The sequence below is a fragment of the Beta vulgaris genome, chromosome 1 (genome assembly GCF_026745355.1).
Source record: "Beta vulgaris subsp. vulgaris cultivar EL10 chromosome 1, EL10.2, whole genome shotgun sequence".
NCBI classification, from domain to species: domain Eukaryota; kingdom Viridiplantae; phylum Streptophyta; class Magnoliopsida; order Caryophyllales; family Amaranthaceae; genus Beta; species Beta vulgaris.
Genome location: NC_079202.1, coordinates 59,484,958 through 59,507,259, shown reverse-complemented (window position 1 = coordinate 59,507,259; position 22,302 = coordinate 59,484,958). Strand labels below are relative to the sequence as shown.

Genomic DNA, 22,302 nt, shown 5'->3' with positions numbered 1-22,302 from the left:
TTAGTGTGTGAGAGAGAAAGAAAGAGGTGCCAAAAATTGAAAAGTGAAAACAGAATCTTGAAAGTGCAAGCCATCTTTTATAATTATTTTAGCAATTACTTCAATTAAACACTCTGTAATAAAAAATTATACTATTTGCATTAAAAATTGGGCCCTCATCTGTAATTCTCCTACTTTTCTTCTTTCTTCTATCTTCCTCTACCATTGTTGTTTGTTTGCAGACCTCCCATTCTTTCCTTTTATCAACACCATAAAACTCTCTCTTCTTTCTCTCTCTAAAAAAACCCAGAAAGTTGATTACTTTATTAAGCAACCATGTCTTCCCCAAGCAAACGTCGAGAGATGGACTTGATGAAACTGTGACTATCTTATCTGAATTAATTATACTTTGTTGTGATATAATTTTTCTCTTTTTTATGGAGCTAGCTTTATGTTTATTTTCTGGGTTAGTATTTTTGGGTGATGGATTGATTGTTTTTGTGTCTAATTTTGTGAAACAGGATGATGAGTGATTACAAAGTGGAGATGATTAATGATGGTATGCAAGAATTCTATGTGGAATTTCATGGGCCCAGTGAGAGTAATCTTCTTACACTAATTTTTTTTTTTTTTTCCTTTTGTTGGGTTATTTTTGATGTGGGAATAATTTGCTTGCTTTTTTGTTTGATGAATTTTTGTGGGTGTTACCTGTTTTTGATTTTTTTTTTTTGCCACTTTGACCTTTTTTTAGATCATTGGTGTTTATGGAAAGCTTTTTAGAAATTTAGTTATTGCCTTACTGTTTCTCATTGTAGTCTTCTTGTCTCTATACTGAAAGATAGTTCCTTTTTTTTAGGGTAAATTCCCTTGTTTGAATTCAGCTTTGAACCTACAATCTGGGATATGATTCATTAGATAATTTTTCAACTTAAAATGTCCAAACTTTACCCTGTTTATTTTTTTTCCTTTTTTGAGAAATGCTTTGCATTCAACTAGCTTCTAGTTTCTGTCTACATATGAAGTAGGTCTATCAGTTTGTTGTGCTTATGGTTCTATGCATTATATCTATTGGTCCTCATCCCTCTATTTTGAGAATGAGTATATGTGTTCTTGTATTCTGATGGGTTTCTTTGTGATTTCCAAATTGGATCATGTTAGGTCCCTATCATGGAGGTGTTTGGAGGATTAGAGTTGAACTTCCAGATGCTTACCCCTACAAATCTCCATCTATAGGATTCATAAACAAGATGTACCATCCCAATGTCGACGAGATGTAAGCTAGTGATATATTGCTCCATTTCACATTTTTGGCTGTCCAATATTTAGTTGTTTGTTTGAGTAGTGTTCCAAACTATGTATTTTCAGGTCAGGATCAGTTTGTCTTGATGTCATTAATCAGACTTGGAGTCCGATGTTTGGTAATGCTGAGATCTCTTATAGTGGTTTTCATGATCATTTAAGGAGTTCATAACCTGTTACTGATTAAGGTAATTGGCCTTACATGCTAATGCTCATGTTTCCCAGATCTGGTAAATGTTTTTGAGGTGTTCCTCCCCCAGCTTCTGTTGTACCCAAATCCTTCAGACCCTCTGAATGGAGAGGCTGCTGCTCTGATGATGCGTGACCGAGCTGCATATGAGCAAAGAGTTAAAGGTATCAACTGCTGTGCACTTATCTTGCAGTTTTTGTAGTTGGCATGGGCGGTCGAAATGTTAATTTGGACCGCCATGGCGGGTTTTCATTTTTCTTCTAGTATACATCATCTCCGTTCATGTTTCTTCCCCACATAATGTACTCATAATATATGGTGTCATTAACTTAAGTTACTAAGAACTGAGAAGATTATGTTTGTCTTAAATCAAAACTCCATCTAGCTTGATGATGATCGCTTTAGTTATATAGTTCTTGTGACCTGTTCAAGAAACAAGCCTTTGGGTATAGACTCTAATGCGTTCTCGTCTGGTTATGTTATTTTCTTGTACTATTCTTTGTGCTATCGAAGATAATTCATTGGTAATGTGTTATATTCTTCGAGTTTATTCCAATTTAAGATTTTCTGGCAAATTTTGGAGTATGGTGCTCCGCAGTATACGCCTATCCCTAACCTTTCTTCCAATAGAGTAACAGATGCTCTTTTGATCTGTCTTGATGCACATGTCAAAGCTTTATTATAACTTCACTAATTATAAGTAGCTGAGATTGGAGCTAGCATATTTTATGGATCCTTCAAGTTGGTTCACTGCCTTGGTTATGACAGTTGAAGAAAAAGGCTAGTCCAGAATTGAGTGTTAAGAAAGGATATTTCTACACCTAATACCACAGAACTGTCTACCTGCTACCTTATCACTCTTTCCTCAGAGCCTTTAGAGGTGCCGTGCTTTCTTTTGCTGAGGCATATATTTGGGCTGTCTGTTTGAAATTCTCCTTATGTTGTTACTTGTTAAGTCTTCATGCTATCACTTACAGTGACCGATTGTTATTGTTTGAGGCTGTGGTATCTTGTTCATTTGGCAAAGAGTTGATAATGGTTGGAAAAGAGTCTTGAAGGATTTTCGTATATGTGTTCTTGGATGTTTCAGGGTAAGGTTTGCAGCTGCCAATAAGAATACTTTGATTTTATGATCAACTTTACGCAGTACCTTTAAAAAGGATCCTAACTCAGGCAGAATAAAAGGAGTTAAATGTACATGGATTTAGCCATGCGATAACTAAGAGGTTGTTTCCAATTGACCATTGATTTGGTATGCAATGTGTACGTGTAGAATCAAAAGTATACAGAGATAGCTACTATGGAAATCAAGGGGTTAAGTTTCTGAATTCTGATAATCGAAATTGAAGAGAGATAGAAGCAGGTTCTAATTCTGTGGAATATGGAAGTGATTGCATTTGTATAAATTGGTTTACTTTACCCCCAGGGAAAAAAATGTGTACCCAGTATGAGAACATTTCAAAACTGGTATGCAGAGTTCAGATAAACTATGTCATGCTCTTTCTTAAGGTGTAGCTACTAGCAATAACAACTGATGCAGTCTGCAGATTCTTGGGGAAATTTGACACAAGAAAGGCAGCTATAAATTTTTTAAGAAGGCGCTGTGAGTCTGTTATTAGCGAGTCAGGAAGTTGCTATGCACTTATTGTTTAATCTCTTTAGATAATGAGCAATTGAGAATCAATAAAGATCTGAGGTAGTTGCAATAGGTTTTCCTAGATATGCGAAATCTAATTGTGATTGGAGATAGGCTGTGTCGATTTGAGGCCTTCTATTTTCTGATTTCAGCAAGACTCAATAATATTATATGCAACTCACCACAAATGATTTTTGGTTTTAAGGAGGCATGGTTAAACTTTATTTTGTGGAAGAAATCATTATTTTTTCAAAAGAGGAGCTTTTGGCCCAAGTGCTGACAATGATGATAAATTGTGAGATCGAAAGGCTTAATTTGGTCACTTTTAGTTTTTGTGAAATTCCCTTGATGCAAGCTTGTACCGTATATAGGAATCATATTTTCTCTCTGCCCATTTCAGACTCATGCTTTTTATCTAAGCATTACAAAATTTGATGCTTCTGATGAAGTGATGAGGATGCTTTCTTGAGAAAAGGAGATAGAGTTCATATGTGGTTTTTGTCTAGATAGTGTTTGCTGATGCTAGTGTTTTCTTATTGTTAAATACTCTTTGGAGAAGCTAAAAATTGCCTCGACTCTTTTTCATTAAGCTAATGTCACTGAGATTAATGTCAACTCATTTTCTTGGTGGTTTTTTTCGTCATAGTTTCCCCTGTGCTTACCTTGGGCTTCTGTTATTGACAGTCTCAGGAGTAGTTTTTGTATCTTAATTGTTGAAAGAGTCTCTAAGAAGCTAGATAATGGAAGAGGGGTTAATTCTGTCTGCTTTAGCAAGATTCATTCTCTGTATGCTATCCCTGGAAAAATATTTCCTAGGCATTGTTAGCTGGTTCTAGACTCGTTTAACAACAAGATAGTAATGATAATCTCATTGTTTCTCGGGAGGGTTCTTCAGCAGGGGAGCAACCTTTTGGTATCCTTTTCTTCTCGTTTCCCAAACTGTCAACAATTCATCTCTTTCTTTTCTTACTAGTTCTCTTGGAACTTCCACTTCAGGAGGAATCCTCATGAGTGTGAGTCAGGGAAACCTTGAAACTTGTAAAGCGTAATCTGTCACGTTGTGAGATTCCGGTAAAGAAGAATTTGGATATACCTGAACAGGTAAGAGCATTTGTGTGCGCTGCTAAATGAAACAGCACTACACTCCTGAGAATATTATGGTTGGGAGATCAAACAAGGCTGTCTCATCATGGGTGTATATTGTTTTCTTGTATTTGCTACTGGAGAGACAGGGAACAATTTGTTCTTGTATTGTCCTTGGAGGTTTAGCTTGGCTCACTTGTGAATCTAGTAGATGCGGTCTTTTCAAGTGAGCTGTGTTTTCTGTTGATTGTCACGGTATTTGGTTAGAGATGTATGATAGAAGTTTGCACTATTAACTCGCTGAATAATCTACCCACTAGAAATAGAGAATGGAATTTGTTTTTATTATTGCTGAGCTGATTTCACTATATATATACAATATACTATCAATCTCTAGGGGGTTATATACTTACTAATTTTTTTCGACGTGATAATAATTGCCAATAATTCTTATGATCGTTGGTTTGCTGCTTTGAATCTGTTTTCTCCTTTCGCTCTCATTGAAATTGCCACTGAATGAAATACATAATTAAATTTGCTAGTCTTTGTTTTTGCTCTCTCTTTCCTTTTTTTTTTTTTTCCGTAATCAAACTTGATATTAATTGTGCTATATGTTTTCTTAACCTCCTGTTTGATCCTCTGTCCCATTCCGTATCACATCTTGTGGCAATCCCTTATCCTTTCGAAACATCACCTAAAATTGGTAATGTGTTGTTAGAAGAAGGGGTTGGGACACAGATGAGAGACAGAATGAGACACGGGATCCCAACTGGCGTTGGTGCCTATTTCTTTCTTCAACCTGTGAAAATGAAATGATATTGGAATATTTGCGATTGGAGTCGAATTAAATTGACACAGTCGACTCTTTCATCTATCAAGTGCTTGTAATTACACTGACTATTAAGATGATCAAATATTCACCTAGTCAGTAGGATGTTTAAACTCCCATCCTAATTACCTTATCATTTGGTCACTAAATCATGCTTTATATTTTATAATTGTACAGAATACTGTGAGAAGTATGCGAAGCCAGAGGATGCAGGAGCTGTTCCTGAAGAAAACACGAGTGAGGAAGAACTGAGCGATGATGAATATGCTTCAAGTGATGAAGCAATGGTGGGTGAAGCCGATCCCTAGTCGCACGTATTCACTCGTGTTATCCCATTTAATTTACTGTATTCTGTACATTATTATCACTTAGATCTGCTCAAATCAATCCCCAACACTAATGTAAAGACTTTAGTCTCGTTGGGAATTATTTGTGAGTTCAATATATTTATCCCCAAGTTCCTTTGATTTGTTTAATCTATGTACTTGTAAATAAATGTACTCTTTGTTTATTAATGTACAACTGTGAAATTTCCTTAATCTGTGGGGGTATATGGTTTGAAATAGGCCTACATGTGGGACCGTGTGCGAGGGCAGTGAACTAATTTTTTTTTAAAAATTACTCTGCTATCCATTAACACATCTAATTTGTTTTAAGAAAATAACAGTTAGTAACCATTCAACAACTCATCTCTTAGAAGTTAAAGTTATGTTCTATCATCCATGATAAGTGTTTAAACTAATATGGAAAGAATATAGTAAAGTTTTAGAGAGTAATGCGAGTATCTCAAGGCATAAAATTGAACCTTGTCTACTCTTTGCCGTTTCATTAAAACAATTACGAGTTGTGGTAGATAATATATTAATAGATAGATAGATGGGTCAAAACTCAAAAGGAGCATCATTCTAGCAGAGGAGACTGCTGTGAGAGCATATAACATTCACAGGAAGAGCACCAGATTTACAAAGGCGGCAGTGATGCTCGCATTATATTCAAGAAAAGAAAGTATAACCATACTAAAGGAAGCAAAAGCTCTTAATAAAACGGGTAATGCCTAAGCCTAAATGTAACTGTACTTGTACAGATCTACTAATTACCCTATACTTGCTTACATATTCAAGGGCAAAGGAATTTTCTTTCAACACCATACTACATCAATTGTAAATGCTTTAAATCACATAATGCTCGGCCTCCTCTTTCCCGCATCCGTCCTCAATCTCTTTACAGGGTTTGCCCATCCCATTGGAATTGCGCCACCACTACTACCACTGCCATTAACCTGTTGGCCTGACTGATTTGACCACATTTGCTGTTGGGCCCCAACTCGACTCTCCCTCGGGGTTGATACTGAACCAGGGCTTCTTATACTACGTCCCATACTTGGAGGAGAGACAGGCCCTGTGGACCCAGATCTTGTATTCACAGCAGCAGGCTTTTCTCTGTCTTTCCTCTTTTTCTTGCAAACCACCAAGTCACCTGGATGAGTCAGCAAGGGAGGGTCATCTTGCTGCCCGAGGTCTCGACTACTACTGGTGCTGCCAAGTCTTGATTCTTTAACAGGTTGGGATCTCGTCATCCTCGAGTCTTCATTAGCCAAGATGGGTCCTCGCAATGACTGCCTAGGAGATGGGTTCATGTCGCGTTCAACGTCGTTCATTGGTCTACTCTTTCTACTACCTTGTGATGCAGATGTGGACCTCAAAGCAGCCGAAGCCACAGTTGATGGTGGACCAGAGAAGGAAACTGTACTTTTCGCCTCTTGGAAATCAACGTCTGGAAAAGATGACTTCAATATGTCGAATAACAGATCATGCACTTTTTTTGCTTCACATCTCACCTGGCGATGCAAACAATAGCCAGTTTTAATTTTCGTGTGTAGTAGTAATATACAATATGGCATGAGCTAATTACGTTCTCAGTTCTCTTTTGAGTATATATACTAAAATCTAACCTATATTTTTTAAAAATAAAAATAAAAATAAAACAACACATGCTCATATATAGGCCAAGGTTGAGGGGTAGCTCCGTTATGGAGTAAACTCGTCTCCTATGGCCTAGATTATGAGATCAAACCTCATTAAGGGAGGTAAGAGGATTTCGGGTAAGTTGTATTAGGGCCCTAAGAGAAAAATTAATGACATTAATCTTACCAATTCAATTTTTATAAATAACAATATAGGCCAACAGGTACAAACAAGACCATGAAAACAGCTCACAAATATGTTAAGCATGTACCAACACAAACAGCCAAACACAAAAGCTAACTAGATAATCAGCAACTTTAAACGAAATGCTCAAGTAATTATAGCATTAAAATTCACTTTCTCGAGGATCGAACCCCACAAATTTCTCCTTCCAAGTGAATCCCAAAGTTACCAAACAGAGCAATATAGTAAGCACTATTACATTGTATAATGTGGACATTCACATAATCCAAAGAAGTTGCCATCTCCTTAAATATATATGATCAACTTGCTTCATATACTGAAAAGCATCTGAGATACTATACCATCATCGTGCAAGATGCCTTTCTTTACCTTTTCGCTTCCGAGGGAGGTCAAAGAGAGGGTACAATAGTACATCAAGTAAATTTATACTTCCTATATTCCAATTTTGTTGCAACAGTTCCCTTGGAAGTTACAAATTAGTTTCACTACTCTATTTGGTAATTGGTTCTCTCCATCTCTCTCCTCATCAGATGGGTCCCTCTTTTTATCCCCCTCTCCTATTAACATGCACTCCTTAAAACATGTTCCCCCCCTCCCCTCCCCCATATTACAACTAATTTGGAACGGCGGAAGTACTAAACTATAAAAAGTCGCTTGTGCAAGGAAATATTATTCTATAAAGAAAATTAAGCAGCACTTTTCAGCAAATCAAAGCTTAAATTTGAGCGGAACATTCTTCTTCAAATGAGAAGACAAATTCATGTGAGATCACATATCAAGAGGACTTCATGATCGAAAAAATTTAAGGCTAATGTCACTGCACCAGTTTTTTCACACATGCTCAGTATTTGTTGACAAACTACAACATCAACTGCTTCAACAGACATCTTCCAATGGCAGGCTTCCGTAATTTACAGCAACTGAATTTATATTCAGTTGACATTAAGTGATCGCCAATCAAAAGTTGGACTAATCTATGCAATTATAGAGGCTAAAAACCATTCACATTGGCGCATACAGAGACAAGGCACAGTGGGAGAGAGTTTCTTCCTACCAAAAAGTAGCGCTCCCTTGAGTTTCGATTAATCCTAAACAAGGGTCAAATAAATGTCCTAACACCTAAAGTATTAGGATCATGCAACACTAGTATCTTACAATAACCCAGAAAAAGGAAAAAAAAAAAATGGGACAGCTTGCTTTATAATTTACATCCTAACAACTTACTCCAAAACAAGACAATCCAGCTACTCGTTCCGAAGACGTTACTATATAGTATATACTCAACCACACTTCTATTAGAGTGTTTTTTTAAGATCCATTTCCCAAACTTCGTGAATCAAGAAGGTATATTTTTTAAGACAGCTACTAGATTTCATGATCATAAATTACTCAAGATACAAATAGAGAATGACAAGCTGAATACCACAAACACAGAGCATCAGGTCCAAAAAACTCTTAACTGTTAAAGACCATTTGTACTCAATAGATAGTCACTAAAAATCAGACATTACATTAAACTCATGACCCTTTCAAAGGCCAATTTCTAGCATCAGATCATTAGTTAAGAATAATATACAGAGAATATTAATTATTAGCAAGCAGTAACAATATGAACCATAGTGAAATCAGCTGTGGTTATCATAAAAAACTAAAAGTCAAACCATGTTTGTGCTATAAAAGATGCAGTTACGAAGTTCAGAATAGAGATTGATAAAGAGATGAGGATGACATACCTCATGTGAGAAACCATAATATTGCACTGCACTCTTTAACATCAATTGCACATCACTAACAACTTCCATAACTCCACAATACTGTAATCTGTCAATTCGATGGTCTATTTTACGTAAATCCAACAGTTTGTTTCCTGGCCCATTCGTATGCCCAGAACTTTCAGTTCTCTTCCACAAATCTGTAAGGAGAGGTACAACATGTCCTTCCTTGTCTATCCTCCTCTGGACCTTGCCAATCACACTTTTGCACTGCAGATCGACATACAATTGAATTACTACCACACACAGATTTCAAGAATTTTCGAACTTAATTGCGGAAAGGAACACCAAAACACTTTGCTGATAGTCAAAATCAAATGTGGACTTCAGTGGGAGGAATGGAACCGTCAATTACAAAACTTTTGCTTCTCTCAGACTAAATTCAAACCTCAAAAGCAGATTACAGACACTGAATTGAGTAGACGACAAGCAAATCATTATATGACAAGCACCAGAATTACGAAGACCTGTTAGAAATTACATGACAACTATTGTTCTTACTTCTGTATTAGTTACAAAAAATAAGGTCAAGTATGCGAATAGTGTAAAAGTCAAAGTTGAATAAAGACGAGAAAACAGAGGGAGTAGAAATATTTCAGTGAAATTTTTGGCTTCTCTAAATGCGGAGACGTAGACGAAGACAAACAAAGAGGAACAAGAGTGAAAATGGAATCAATTAGATAACAGTAAGCACAACTTACCCTTCTTTGAATGATGTCGGACATCTTAGCACCATAGCTTGAATTTCCGGATGTGTTTACATCTCTGTTACCCTCCCAACTGTCCCTGGAGTTTTCACCAGCTTCGTCAGAGGGATTGGACAAGCTATTCAATCGACCAGGTTTACTAGAGGCATGCAACTTTGACGTACTCCCGGTTCTCCTAGAAGGTAAGGTTCGACGAGTTTTTGAAGACATATCACTTTGATCTTGCTTTGGAGTAGAAGAATCTCCGACTGTTTTGGACTCAGGATCAATCCTTAGTTGACTTCCAAACTTTTGATCCGTTAAACAATGAGATTGTGATGGATCTCCACGTTGAAGAGACATTTTTTCACAATACCTCTCTTCTGGTCTTTCGATAGTATGCCTTGGCCTAAGTCTTATGCTCCGTTTTCTTTTGATTTTGGGCTGCACCACCTGTTCATCTTCCCCTTCTTCACGCTCATGATTCCAACTACCTGATTGCTGTATATCCAAATGTGAATCTCCAGAGACAGCAATTTCACCTTCTTCTAGGTCATCAAGCTGAACGTAAAATCAAACGAAAATTCAAATTCTGAAATAACAATTAAAGTGACGACAAAATATGCTTGTAGGAACAGGAAAAAACATACCAGCTTTTTTGAACCAGAGCTAGGCCTGGCGTCTATAGCTGATAGAGTAGTGAACTTTTGAGAAGATACAGAGGGAGAGACTGCTCGTGTCATCCTTCGACTGTCGGATGACGATCCAGGTGATCTAGGATCTTCTACAATATGAGCAGTTCTGGTCTTTGCTGCCTGCAGCTGAGGATAATCAAACCCATCATTAACAGGAACATCCTCCTCTGACTGGTCTTTGTTGGCTGCAGCTGCTGCATCTTCCTCATCTTCGTATTCTCCAACTTCAACCTCCTCTTCCGGAGCAGAATATCCATTTCTCTCTTCAGAACTAGCATCAGAGGACTCTCCAATGTCATCATCCAACTCTGTGTACACAGGAAGTTTCTTCCCCTTATGTCTCCCCCTTCTCTTCTCAGTTTCACCTGCTTCCACTTCAGCATTACCACTTATTACGTCCTTTGATGGCTTCTTGGACAAAGCAGAAATGGCTGCATTAACTTCTTTTGTACTAGCACGAAGCCACTCAGGTACCTGATCATACCTCGTCATCTCCTCAATCCAATTGAACTCTTCATCCATCTGATCAAAGAGCTCAACTTCTTCTTCACTTCTTGCAATCAATCGATTAACCTCCTGCAGAGAGGGAACATCATGGACAGTTTCTTGATACCTCTCTTCGTCATGTAACAGTGTTTCTAACGTCATTCGTCTCTCTTCATGTGTTGTTCTCTGATCAAACCGCCCTGCATTGATGACTTCATCTGCCATATCAATCTTATATTGTTGAATGTTGTTTCTAATAAGACTTTCAATCGAGCCCATATACCGATCTTTTCCCACAAGATCATCCTCTAAGTCAACCATCCCGGCACTTCTGAACTCATCCTCCTTCAAGTGACTGGATATTTTATCAACAACTGCTTCCATGTATATGACTTTGACTTCCCTCTTTTGCCCAATCCGATGAGCTCTAGCAACTGCCTGTTCCTCATTTTTAGGGTTTGGATCAGGATCATATATGATAACAGTATCAGCAGTCTGAAGATTTAATCCTCGTCCGGCAGCACGGATACTTAGCAAAAAGATAAAGCACTCAGACTGTGGGTTATTGAAGTCCACAATGGCAGATTCTCGGTCTTCCAAGCTAGTAGTTCCGTCAATTCGCCTATACAAGAGTCGCCTCCATTGTAGATATTCCTCCAGGATGTCAAGAAGCTTCGTCATTGTACTAAAGAGGAGCACACGATGCCCAGTTCTTTGAAGTTTAATTAGAACTCTATCCAACATCCACAATTTTCCACATGACTTCACAAGAAACTCTTTTGAGAGGTCATAAAAGTATGGATAACTAAGCAATGGGTGATTGCAAATTTTCCTAAGTTCCATACACCTATTATTTAAAGTTCTATAAGTTCTAGCCTGGTAATAAGGATTCTTTTGGACCTTAAGACTCTCATCCTCTGGATCCACACGAAGAGTCCCAGTTGTTTTGACCCAATCATATATGGCACCCTGAATAGCAGACATCTTACATTTTAACACAAATGACACCTGCAACCAAGCCAGATGTCAGAAAAATACAACAGCACAAGTGGATAGCTAATTGGGAAAAACTAAGATGTAGAAGTATACCTTAGGTGGAAGGGAGCCTTCTACATCTTCAACCCGACGCCTGAGCATAAATGGCTCCAAAATTTGATGAAGCCTATGAATGATAATAACTTTCTTTTCAGTCTCAAGCCAATCATCCTCTGCATTATGAGTAGGAGCTTCTTTTTGAAATGGTTGTGAGAACCAGTCATGGAATGCTTTGCGATTGTCAAACACTTCAGGCAGAAGTAAATTTAACAGTGACCACAGCTCCTTCAAATCATTCTACAAAATAGCAATATCCATCATGAAATCAAACAGACACAAAAGCATCAATCAATTACATAGTCTCACCGTCCATACCATGCAGCAAATATTATCTATTGTATGACTTATGCAGATCAATGCAAACACACTTCAAAAGATCAGACACTTGAAAACTTTGAACCCATACAGAAGCCAGAAAGTTCCTCGTAACTGGTTAAAAACTTTACAAACATTCAAAATTCAGTGATTACTGCAATAGTTTTATTTGGTTGCAAACTAGCAAGAGCCAAGAGGTTCGCACGAATGCACCTCAATCTCTAGAAAACCCCACCAACCAAGAAAAAGAACATAGATAATGCTTTAGCAGAGAACAGTTACGCTTATTCAGTATCACAAGCATTGACCCTAGACCACGAGTTGAGCAGCATAAATAATGAACATAGATATCCCATGAGGATCTGAGTTCTAACAAACCTGCAATGGAGTCCCTGTCAATAGAAGACGCCTTTGGCAGCGATACCTGTCCAAGTCACGTGCCAAAACAGATTCTCTATCTTTCATTCGTTGAGCTTCATCTATAACGATGTACTTCCAATCAATTTTAGAAAGCTTAGAACGATCATACATAATGAACTCGTAGGTTGTGACAAGAACATTAAATTTCATGGCACAAACTTCCTGGGAAATCATGAAAGGAAAGATGTTAAGCCCATGGAAGTTTATCACATTGGTACATACAATGGCCAAAAGCAAATCCCTTTTACCTGAGAAAATAATTTGGATCTTTGATCCTTTGCACCAACATAGTATATGCAAGATACAGATGGCAGCCAGGTATGCAACTCACTCTGCCAAGGAAGCAAGTGCAGTTAGCAAAGACCAAAAAACATACATGTGCTTTTAGCTCATTAGCTGACAAAGAAATCAAAGCCACATACCTTCCAGTTCACCAAAACAGCATTAGGTACTATAATTAGATGAGGTCCATAATTCCCTTTGAACTCCATCAAGTAAGCAATCAGCGCCATCACCTGCAGATTATAAAAAGAGTTCCAACTTCCAGTATCAGCAATGTCTAATATATTAATAGATTGTCTGGCTCACTCAAGAAAAGGGAAAGAAACCAACTAAAAGAAAGGAAATAGATTACTTTGGTCAGTTCAATAACGGAACAGACTCATTCCTTTTTAAACTGGTTTGTTCCAGAAATCAAACAACAGAAAGCATTCTCCTCCATCATAATCATCCGTCATTCTCCCCCCTCAATTCCTGCCTCATTCACGAACCTCCTTGATTCCCATCTCATTCACCAACCTCCTCAATTGCATCCTCTCTCTTCCATCATCCATCATCATTACCACCACCTTTCTCATCCCCCCCCCCGAAGCAACCAAACTACTGTGGTGGTTAAGAAGCATCAATAGCCATTAATTCCTCTCTCCCTCTCTCCCCCTATCTCTCTCTCCCTCCCATCTCTCTCTCTCTCTGAACCTCGTGTTATCTGATTTAGATTGTTATCATTAAAGAATTTTGAAGGTTTTTGAATCAGGGAAGGTGAATGCTATAATGATTGTTGGAAGTAGAAATATTGGGGGGGGGGGTTAAGTGTGGCCTGTGGAGAAGTGTGTATTTCAGAATCTTTCACTTGCGGTGTGGGAAATGAAGATGGTTTTAGGTGGCTAAAGAGGATCAAAATGGTGGGGTAAAGAGTAATGATAATGGTGAGGTTATTACATATTGGGAGGCCTTGAAAATGGATGCTGGTGGTAGCAAGGATTGGCAGAAACTTGGCGTGCTAACAAAGAAGAGCAGTGGCAGTGGTAAACTTTGTGTTAGTGGCTTCACGTCCGTTGCAGGACTTGATAGTAGTTCCTTGAGATTCAAAACCCAACTACTCAAGTCGAGAGAACCCGAGTCCCAACCCACGGGGGTTGGAGAAACGAGTAAGAGGGCATACAATAGAAACTAACCAACCAAAGTTGGAAAAGGATACGTAAACAAAGTGAACCAAACACTAAGTGAAGAAAGAAAGGATGTTCCCTTTCCTTTCTGCAGAAAATCCCTAACCTAAGAGTCCCAAAAATTTGTGGCACTAACTAAAGAAGTTAAATGCCCTCTTTATTCATCTTTATATTATCACTCCTTCAGTCCAAATAGTAGAATTAGACTCGTAGTGGCATTCAAATGGTACAATATTCATCGGAGAAGAGGATAAGAGAAAGTGCAATTTACCTGTACAGTTTTCCCAAGACCCATTTCATCTGCCAATATTCCATTCAATTTGTTGTTATACAAAGAAAGCATCCACTGTAAACCAACCTACCAATTGAATGTGACCAAAAGGTTAGAAGATCATCAAGATACAAACAGATATTCATGATCAAAAGAATGCAGCTTACTAGCTGATAATCTCGCAAAGTCCCAGCCCTTAACATCGACGGTTGTCTCATAACCCTCTCATTTATAGCATGCGCAAGACTGTAATACCTGCAAAATTATAGTGTTGCATAATTAGTAGAGGGAACACAATGAGCTAAGTAATTATTAAAATTTATAAGTACAAGATCGACATACTTGCACCTCTATGAAACAAGAATAATATCACAAATTCTTTTAAAGAACAGAAAAGATTATATCAACTTCTCTGGCCAAGAAATTAGCATACTTGTTCACAGATGAATTATCCCTAGGCGCATTCATTTCAGAAAACTGATTCCTTATTGTGACCTCCTCACCAGCACAAGCAGCCGCAGCTCTGACTTCTTCTTCTGATAGGCCCTTTATCACACAGCACAACACAAAACCAACCCCCAGTCAGAAAAGAAAAAAAAGTATCAGCAGTCAGCATAAGAACACGACATAAAAGAAGCAGAAGAAACTGCTAGGAAAACTTGATGATTACGAGATCTGCAATTACAAAACAGCAGCAAGAAGTTGGCTATGATACCTGAGCTCGAGCAGCAGCAGCAGCAGCAGCCGCTGCCTCTTGGACCTCTTGCTGACTTTTAGTAGCAGTAATTTTGCTCCCCAATTTGTGAAGATATTCTTCTGTCTGGGACAAAAATGTTGAGAGAACAGCATATCGTTCAGCAGCATCACCTGGCATGCTAGTCTGCTGCTCCAGAAGCATTTCCCGGTATCTTTCAACATCATTATTCTTCAGTGCCTCCATCCTTTTATTTCTGTCATCATCCTTTCTCTTTGAAAATTCTCTAAGCATCCTCTCATGATATTTTGCAACACCTCGGTTGCGAGCAGTTCGAGCGTCACGAATGGCCCAGTGTGCCTCGAGAAGCTTCTTGCGCCATTGAAATATCGACTTAAGTTGTTTTTCTCTCATAGCTTTCTGTGACGCCTGAACTTGTCTTGAAAGTTCCAAACGCTGCCGCTCACAAATACGCACAAACTTCCGATACTCCCTGTCAGTCATTGCCATAATCTCCTGCTGCTCTTGATCTACTTGGTCCCTAACACGTGCCTGAAGATCCAAAAGTTTAAGCTTCTTTTCTTCAATTTGCAGACGTACAACAAGATCTGGCCTGATCCTCTTCCTCTCTAAGTTGACAGCTAACAACTCGCCAATCTTCCTCAAGTTGTCAGCCCTTTTACTATTAAGTACTTCCATACCTTCGACAGAAAGGACATCTTTGATATCATAAGCTAAAGATAAATTGTTATTAGCCATAACTGTTGACCCCAGAGAATCTTGCTTTCTGGTAAAACAGGGGAAATCAAATAATGGGCCATGGTACTTTCTACTTGACCCAATATCTTTTGGCTGTGATACAGAGCCAGCCTGCAGGGGTTTTCTAGCCTGTGCACTTTCACCAGCTATTGGCGATGCAATGGCCTTTCCCCTGTCCATGCTCAAATCATTTCTGATAGGAGTTTTCTGTATATTGCGTTCAACTTCTTGTTCAGCTTTAACAGCAACAGGAGTAGATTGCTGATCCTCCTTCCCAGAAGATAAGACTGAAGAAGCCTCTCTAGAAACAGATGTCACACCTGCCATATTATTTGAGGTTGTTGCTTTTTCATCAATTGTAGCAACCTCCTCTTTTGCAAGCACAGGAGGAGGAGCCGTCAGAGCTTTCTCGCCAGACTCTGCATGCTTTGCACTTTCATCACCGCTCCTGACAGTAGATTTATCCTGAATAGTAGAACTAGCAGGAACAACAGGCTGCTGAAGTTGTGATTCCAGAGGAGGTGGAGAAATAGCTCGAAGTAGTTCCTGGGGAAGAGTGCTTTCCCCTTTCTGTAAAGGAAACAAAGACGAGCAAGAGAAAGAGTTACACAAATGGATAAATTGTAACATCTATCATAGTAGCCCAACACATTTTAAAAAGAGTAATAACTCAGATGTTGACAATAGAAACAGCAAGAGAAAATCCGTTTTTTAAATACAATTTGGGGGCAATAGGACATCTCAAGAGCTTTTTCTTTAGAGTGAACAATTTTATGGAACATTCATAAAGCTAAAGGAGACAGCAAAGTTTGTATTCTATAAGGTGTCCTATACTAGTCATACTACAGTCTTCAAATCAGGAGATGACCCCTCATACTTCATTGTTATGCAAGCAATAACTTCCGAATGCAAGGTTAAGGGAAAGAAGCAAAAGTAGAGCAAAAATAAATAAATCAAGTTCACATAGGATCCAACAGACTCCAAGGAATAATTAACATCAAGCAGATAGTAAATGAAGAGATTTTAACCTTCAAACGTCTAAAAGCAAGTATTTGTGCCTTCAGAACATGAAGTTGTTGTTTAGTGAAGCCAGATTGCTGTTGAGAGATCTGAGACGGTGGCTGAGCTGGGAGAGGAAGATGATTCCCTGAACCTCCATCATTAGTTGCACTAGCTGGTCGAGGTGAGGACTGATTCAACTGCCTGAGATGCTGCAATTGCAATGCTTCCTGACCAGTTGATGCATTTTTGACATTCATAGAATGTTCTGAACCTTGGTTCAAGTTCATAGGAGGTCGTGATGCCTGGACAGAAGCCATTCCATTTCCCACCATTCCTGACTGCACTGAAGGTGCCTGATTTTCTCTACTGTGTACAGAGAACTGTGAAGGCAAATTGCTACTAATATTACCTATACCAGCATTTGAAGCTGGGCCAAAGGGACCAGGTGGAACTGTTTGCCTAGCTCTGGTAGCTGACGACCCGGAAACCTCACTTGAAGAATTTGCACGAGGTGAACTTTCACTAGTAACTGGCGGGGAAGTAACCTGCTGTCTTTGAGCAGGAACAGGAGAAGATTGTGAATTCCCTTCATTTGTCTTATGCTGAGCAATCATCCTAGACTGCATGAGAGGCATCAGTTGTGCCACCAAATTGGCATTTGCAGGCTGCGACAGATCGATATTGCGTTCACGTGCCCATGCCTGTAATTGAGCAGCGACAGCCATGTGGTTATTTCCCATGCTCTGAATCCCTGACTGAGCCTGTGGATGTTGTACAGGCCTCATTACATTGGCAGACGCAGGATGTCCCATTGTCGTCTGCATCAAAGGAGGCTTTGGCTCATTTCTCTGATCAGAACCCCCTTGTTGGCTTTGTTCTATCTGCTTCTCAACACGACCAAAAGGCTCAGCTGACTTCTTTAATGCTACTGCCTGGGCCTGGTTAGCTGCTTGCATCGAAACAAGATCTTGCATCTTCAAATTTGCCATTCGCATGTCCTGGTCCTTTCCAGATGAAGGGCTCCCGATTCCCAAGTTGGCTTGCCCCTGGGGTTGCATGCCTAAACCAGACTTTTGCTTTGCAGCCTGGAAAGCATATTGCATATACGCTTGATGGACAGGATTTACTCCCTGTTGCTCATGAACATGATTTTTATTTTGACCTTCTTCACGTAAATGAGGGGATCCATGCTGCTGTGCCATATCAAGGTACTTTCTTTGCTGCTGCGCATATTGCAATGAGCTTGGAGATGCCATAAAATTAGCCCCTCCCATGACACCTTGGAAGCCAGCTGCTTGATAAGCTAGGATGGCTTCATTTCCTTCAGGTTTCCGTAGTAGTTGATGTTGTAGTGACTACAAAAGTAAGTATACAACACTAGAACTCAGATATTATACCAATTTCAAAGATATATCAAATATTGTTTTCAACAATATGGACAATCCAGTCAGCTCACACCATAATTTGATGCAAAGAAGCTCAATGCTAGATGGCTACACAATTACACAATATACAACAAAGACGCAAACCATGAAAAGTCAATAACAAGACCAAAATAAAGAGCATCAACCTTAGAAACAGACTGTGACTCCGTAACCCAACGAATTTGAGTGAGATGGGTCATGGGAACTAAATCAAGGACACAAGCAAATGCCAGATGGAGAAAGTAAAGGCATAGTTAGAGATGAACATGAGCAATATATACAAATATATGTTTCTTATTTGAAGATAGCAATGGCAAGCAGAGATATAAAATGGACCCCAACGAAACAAAGATGAGAACAAAGTCCAAACAGCTGAACAGGGTAGTCTCTTGGAACAAAACCATTAGTACAACAACGAAAATAATATCTCACACATAATCTTGTTCATTTTATAGGAAGAAAAAAGTAGGTAAAATATTAATTTTCAGCACAGGCAACTCATGAGCCGCAAAAGACAATCTCCCTCCAGGTATTGTAATGTTATAATGGAGCGAATCAAGTATAATCACACAATATACTTCCTTCATTGCAACAGACTTTTTTTGGAAAGTTTCAAAATGATTGCAACATTACCTAATTTGAATATGATTTCTGGGTCCCTTTTTACCTCTGTCCTAACCTACCCCATGTTGGAATTTGGGGATTCGAAGAGAACGTATAGGAAGTATAGACCATTTTGTAGTCATCCAAATTTCAAATGGAACTGCAGGAATATATATTGCAACATGTACAGGCTCACAAATCAGACAGTAAAAATGCATAACCCTGAAGGCTTGAACTATTGAACATAACAGCTGACAGCACACTTCCAATCAAAATTTCCCCATCAAACAGATACAGAGTAAGCAAAATTCGATTATCAAGAAAAGGGGAGGGGGGGCAGAATATCCTGCACAAATGGGTCAAAAGCTGATAATATCTACCGCTAGAAAGAGCCCGTTTAACTACCAATGCTTGTGTTCCTCAAACATTTTAGTTCTTACTAAAGCAAGGTACCAACACTTGACTAACACGGTGAAACATAACAGTACTCATCCAATTAAAACATGCTCAGCAAACAGATACAAAGCACATAAAATTCAACTAAAAAAGAATAGGAAAAAAAAAAGAGCTGCAGAGGTTCTAAGACAAGGGATCTTGTAAATCTGGATCAAGAACTTAAAGAATCTACAGCCAGAAAGAGCCAATATCAAACAACCAGTACTAAGGTAAGTCAAACTTCTAAGTAATAACTCATCCACCTGTCACTTCTTATTTCTTACAAAAGCAAGATACCCACAATTGACTACTCCAAAGAAGTGACCAAGCAAGGAAAAGTATAAAGCAACACACATACACACATACACACATAAGAACACCTGGCCAACCTTTGTTTATTTTCCCCATAAACCTCGTACTGAACTGAATTGGAACTACAGGTCAAAATACGAGCTAGAATAATAAATAGTAATACCCACTGCAACACCATATGTCACACCATGATCCCACCACAAACACCCAACTTAACATTTCACAAACAGCAAATCAATACAACTAATCACAAAATTGACTTCATTCATTCCAAATGTAAGGAACAAAAATCTCCAAATCCAATATATAGAACTCTTAATCCCAAAAGTAAGCATAACCCATTTGAGACCCTTCCAACATTAACTATAAATCGCAAATTTGAGCTACAAGACAGTAAAAATGCAACAAATTTACAACCCAAGAACAACTCAAAACCAAAATTAAGCATAACCCAGCTGAAGAAACTATCCAACATTAGTATCAAAAACTCAAAAAAAAACCTAATCAACACCATATATCACAAAATTGAGCTCAACCCATTTGAAACAAGAGTGAAAATAATGTTATCACCAACAACCCAAAAACATCCCAAAATCCAAAATTGAAACATAACAACTCAACCATTAAACCCCCTAACCTGTCTATGTAGCTGCTGTTGTTGCTGATGTTGCTGATTTTGTTGTTGATGTTGCTGATTTTGTTGCTGTTGTTGCTGATTTTGTTGCTGTTGTTGCTGATTTTGTTGCTGTTGTTGCTGAAACGAATCAAACCCTAAATGCTGCTGTTGTTGCGAAGCCGAAACGGCGGATGACGACGACGTCGGCGATGCGGCAGCAGACGCCGGACTCCGGCCATGTCCACCGGCGCCAGTATGCTGGGACCCACCACCAGATTGCATAAAATAAAACCCCTAAAAAAACTCCCCAAAAAAAAAATCAAATTTTGGAAACTTCCCACAAATTCTTTTCAACAAAATGACAAACCCCTCAATTCAAATTTTGCCCCCACTTCTAAAAAATTGAGTGTCAATTTTTCCCCCAACCAAAAAAAAAAAAAAAAACAATAATACCCCACCAACTCACTTCCTTTTTTCTTTTTCCTTTTTTAATCTCACTCTGAAAAACTATAAGATGTGATGATAATCAATGAGCAGTGTTAGGAGAGAGAAAGAGGAAAAAAAAAGTGAATTTTGGCGGTAAATTTGTGGGCCCAATTTAATAGATCGGAGAAAGAAGAAGAAGAAGATGTGGGTTTTTTTGGCCGTTCAATCCGAACTCGTCGGAATCTGCTGATTTGTGCCTTTAAATTAATTTTTTTTTTCTTTTTTCCTTTTTTTTTCTCCTTTTTGCCCTTTTTCTCTGTCTCTTTTTCTCTCTCCTCTTTGGATGATTTTTTATCGTGAATTTCTGGGTTCAATCAGTCAAACCCTAATTGCTTTGTTTGTTTTGGGGGGTTTTTTATTCTCAGTTTTTTTTTTCTGTGAGGTTAAATAAATTGGGTTTTTTTTTTGGGAATTTTTTAATTTATTTTGATGGGATAGATTGGAATTTTATTGTGGGGAAAATTGGGAGATGAGTTAGATGATGACTATGAGTGCTTATTTTCGGTGGTAGTGAGGTTAACCATGGTTAAGGACAAAAAAGGAAAGAAAGAAAAAGTAGCGAGAGTTTTACGTTTCCAAGTAAAGTTATTGTTCCATTAACTTTGGCCTTATGAATCATCTAATTTACGATGGAGCCCTAAGTAAAGAAAAACATCAAGATTCAAAATAGTTACTCATGGTTATATTAGACCTGGTTGGAATTTATTAAACCTTAGGGTGCGTTCTCCCACAAATTAGATCCTGCACCGAGGTGTAGGATGAGCATCCTACATCTTGTCCATGTGGCTGACTTTTGGCAATATTTTTGAAAGTGGGCCAACTCTTTCTCCCTCATCACGTGAAACAATTTTTTTAATGTACAAATGCATATGGTTTGGTGTACAATAATCTACGAGTGTACATTTAGGGATTTTCAGTGATCAAAGCAATGACCATCAATGTACATTGTGATTTTATTGAATTTCGGTATGAGATTGTAATTGTACATATTGAATTTCATTAGTGAACAAACATCAAACACACCAGTGTACAAAGAATGGAAATTACTCACTTGACATATTTCGGTATGGGACTGTAATTGTACATATTGAATTTCATTACTGAACAAACATCAACACACCCAGTGTACAAAGATTGCAAATTACTCACTTGACATCAACTTCATGAATTGGGTTACTTTCAGCTGGGGGTTGTCATTGTACATTTTGATTTTATTAATGAACAACCATGAAGCCAAGGATGTACAAGGAGGTTGACACTAGTAGAATAAATGCTATTTGCTGCGGTGATATTGCTGCGGTTTTACCTATACGCAGCAATATAACACGCAAAAAAAAAAGAAAAAATAGAAATCGACAATATTGCTGCGGTTTCCGCCCAAAACTGCAGCAATATTATCTAACAGATATTTTTTAAAAATAACGTGGGACCCTGAATAACAAATATTGCTGCGGTTTCCACGTAGGACCGCAACAATATATTAAAAAACTATTTTTTAAATATATTGCTGCGGTCCTACGTGGAAACCGCAGCAATATTAGGCTCTTCACATATATACTCTAACGCTGCTAAACTCTACATTACGACATTATCTTAAAACCA

At 38.4% G+C, this 22,302-nt stretch overlaps 2 protein-coding genes across 2 annotated transcripts; one reads left to right on the top strand and one right to left on the bottom strand.

Annotated features, from left to right (window-relative positions):
• On the top strand, positions 1-5,555 carry LOC104887203 (ubiquitin-conjugating enzyme E2-23 kDa). The gene is made up of 6 exons (XM_010671803.4): positions 1-359; positions 501-580; positions 1,138-1,252; positions 1,345-1,397; positions 1,504-1,632; positions 5,194-5,555. The coding sequence occupies exons 1-6, from the start codon at positions 316-318 to the stop codon at positions 5,322-5,324; spliced, it is 552 nt and encodes a 183-aa protein (XP_010670105.1). The 5' UTR covers positions 1-315; the 3' UTR covers positions 5,325-5,555.
• Positions 5,556-5,860: 305 nt separating this feature from the next.
• LOC104887210 (ATP-dependent helicase BRM) lies at positions 5,861-21,300 on the bottom strand. The gene is made up of 14 exons (XM_010671807.4): positions 20,236-21,300; positions 16,851-18,179; positions 15,085-16,392; positions 14,803-14,915; positions 14,537-14,624; positions 14,370-14,456; positions 13,076-13,168; positions 12,902-12,985; positions 12,612-12,815; positions 11,913-12,155; positions 10,293-11,831; positions 9,658-10,203; positions 8,918-9,166; positions 5,861-6,853 (listed from the first exon to the last, which is right to left on the bottom strand). The coding sequence occupies exons 1-14, from the start codon at positions 20,494-20,496 to the stop codon at positions 6,191-6,193; spliced, it is 6,807 nt and encodes a 2,268-aa protein (XP_010670109.2). The 5' UTR covers positions 20,497-21,300; the 3' UTR covers positions 5,861-6,190.
• Positions 21,301-22,302: the final 1,002 nt, after the last annotated feature.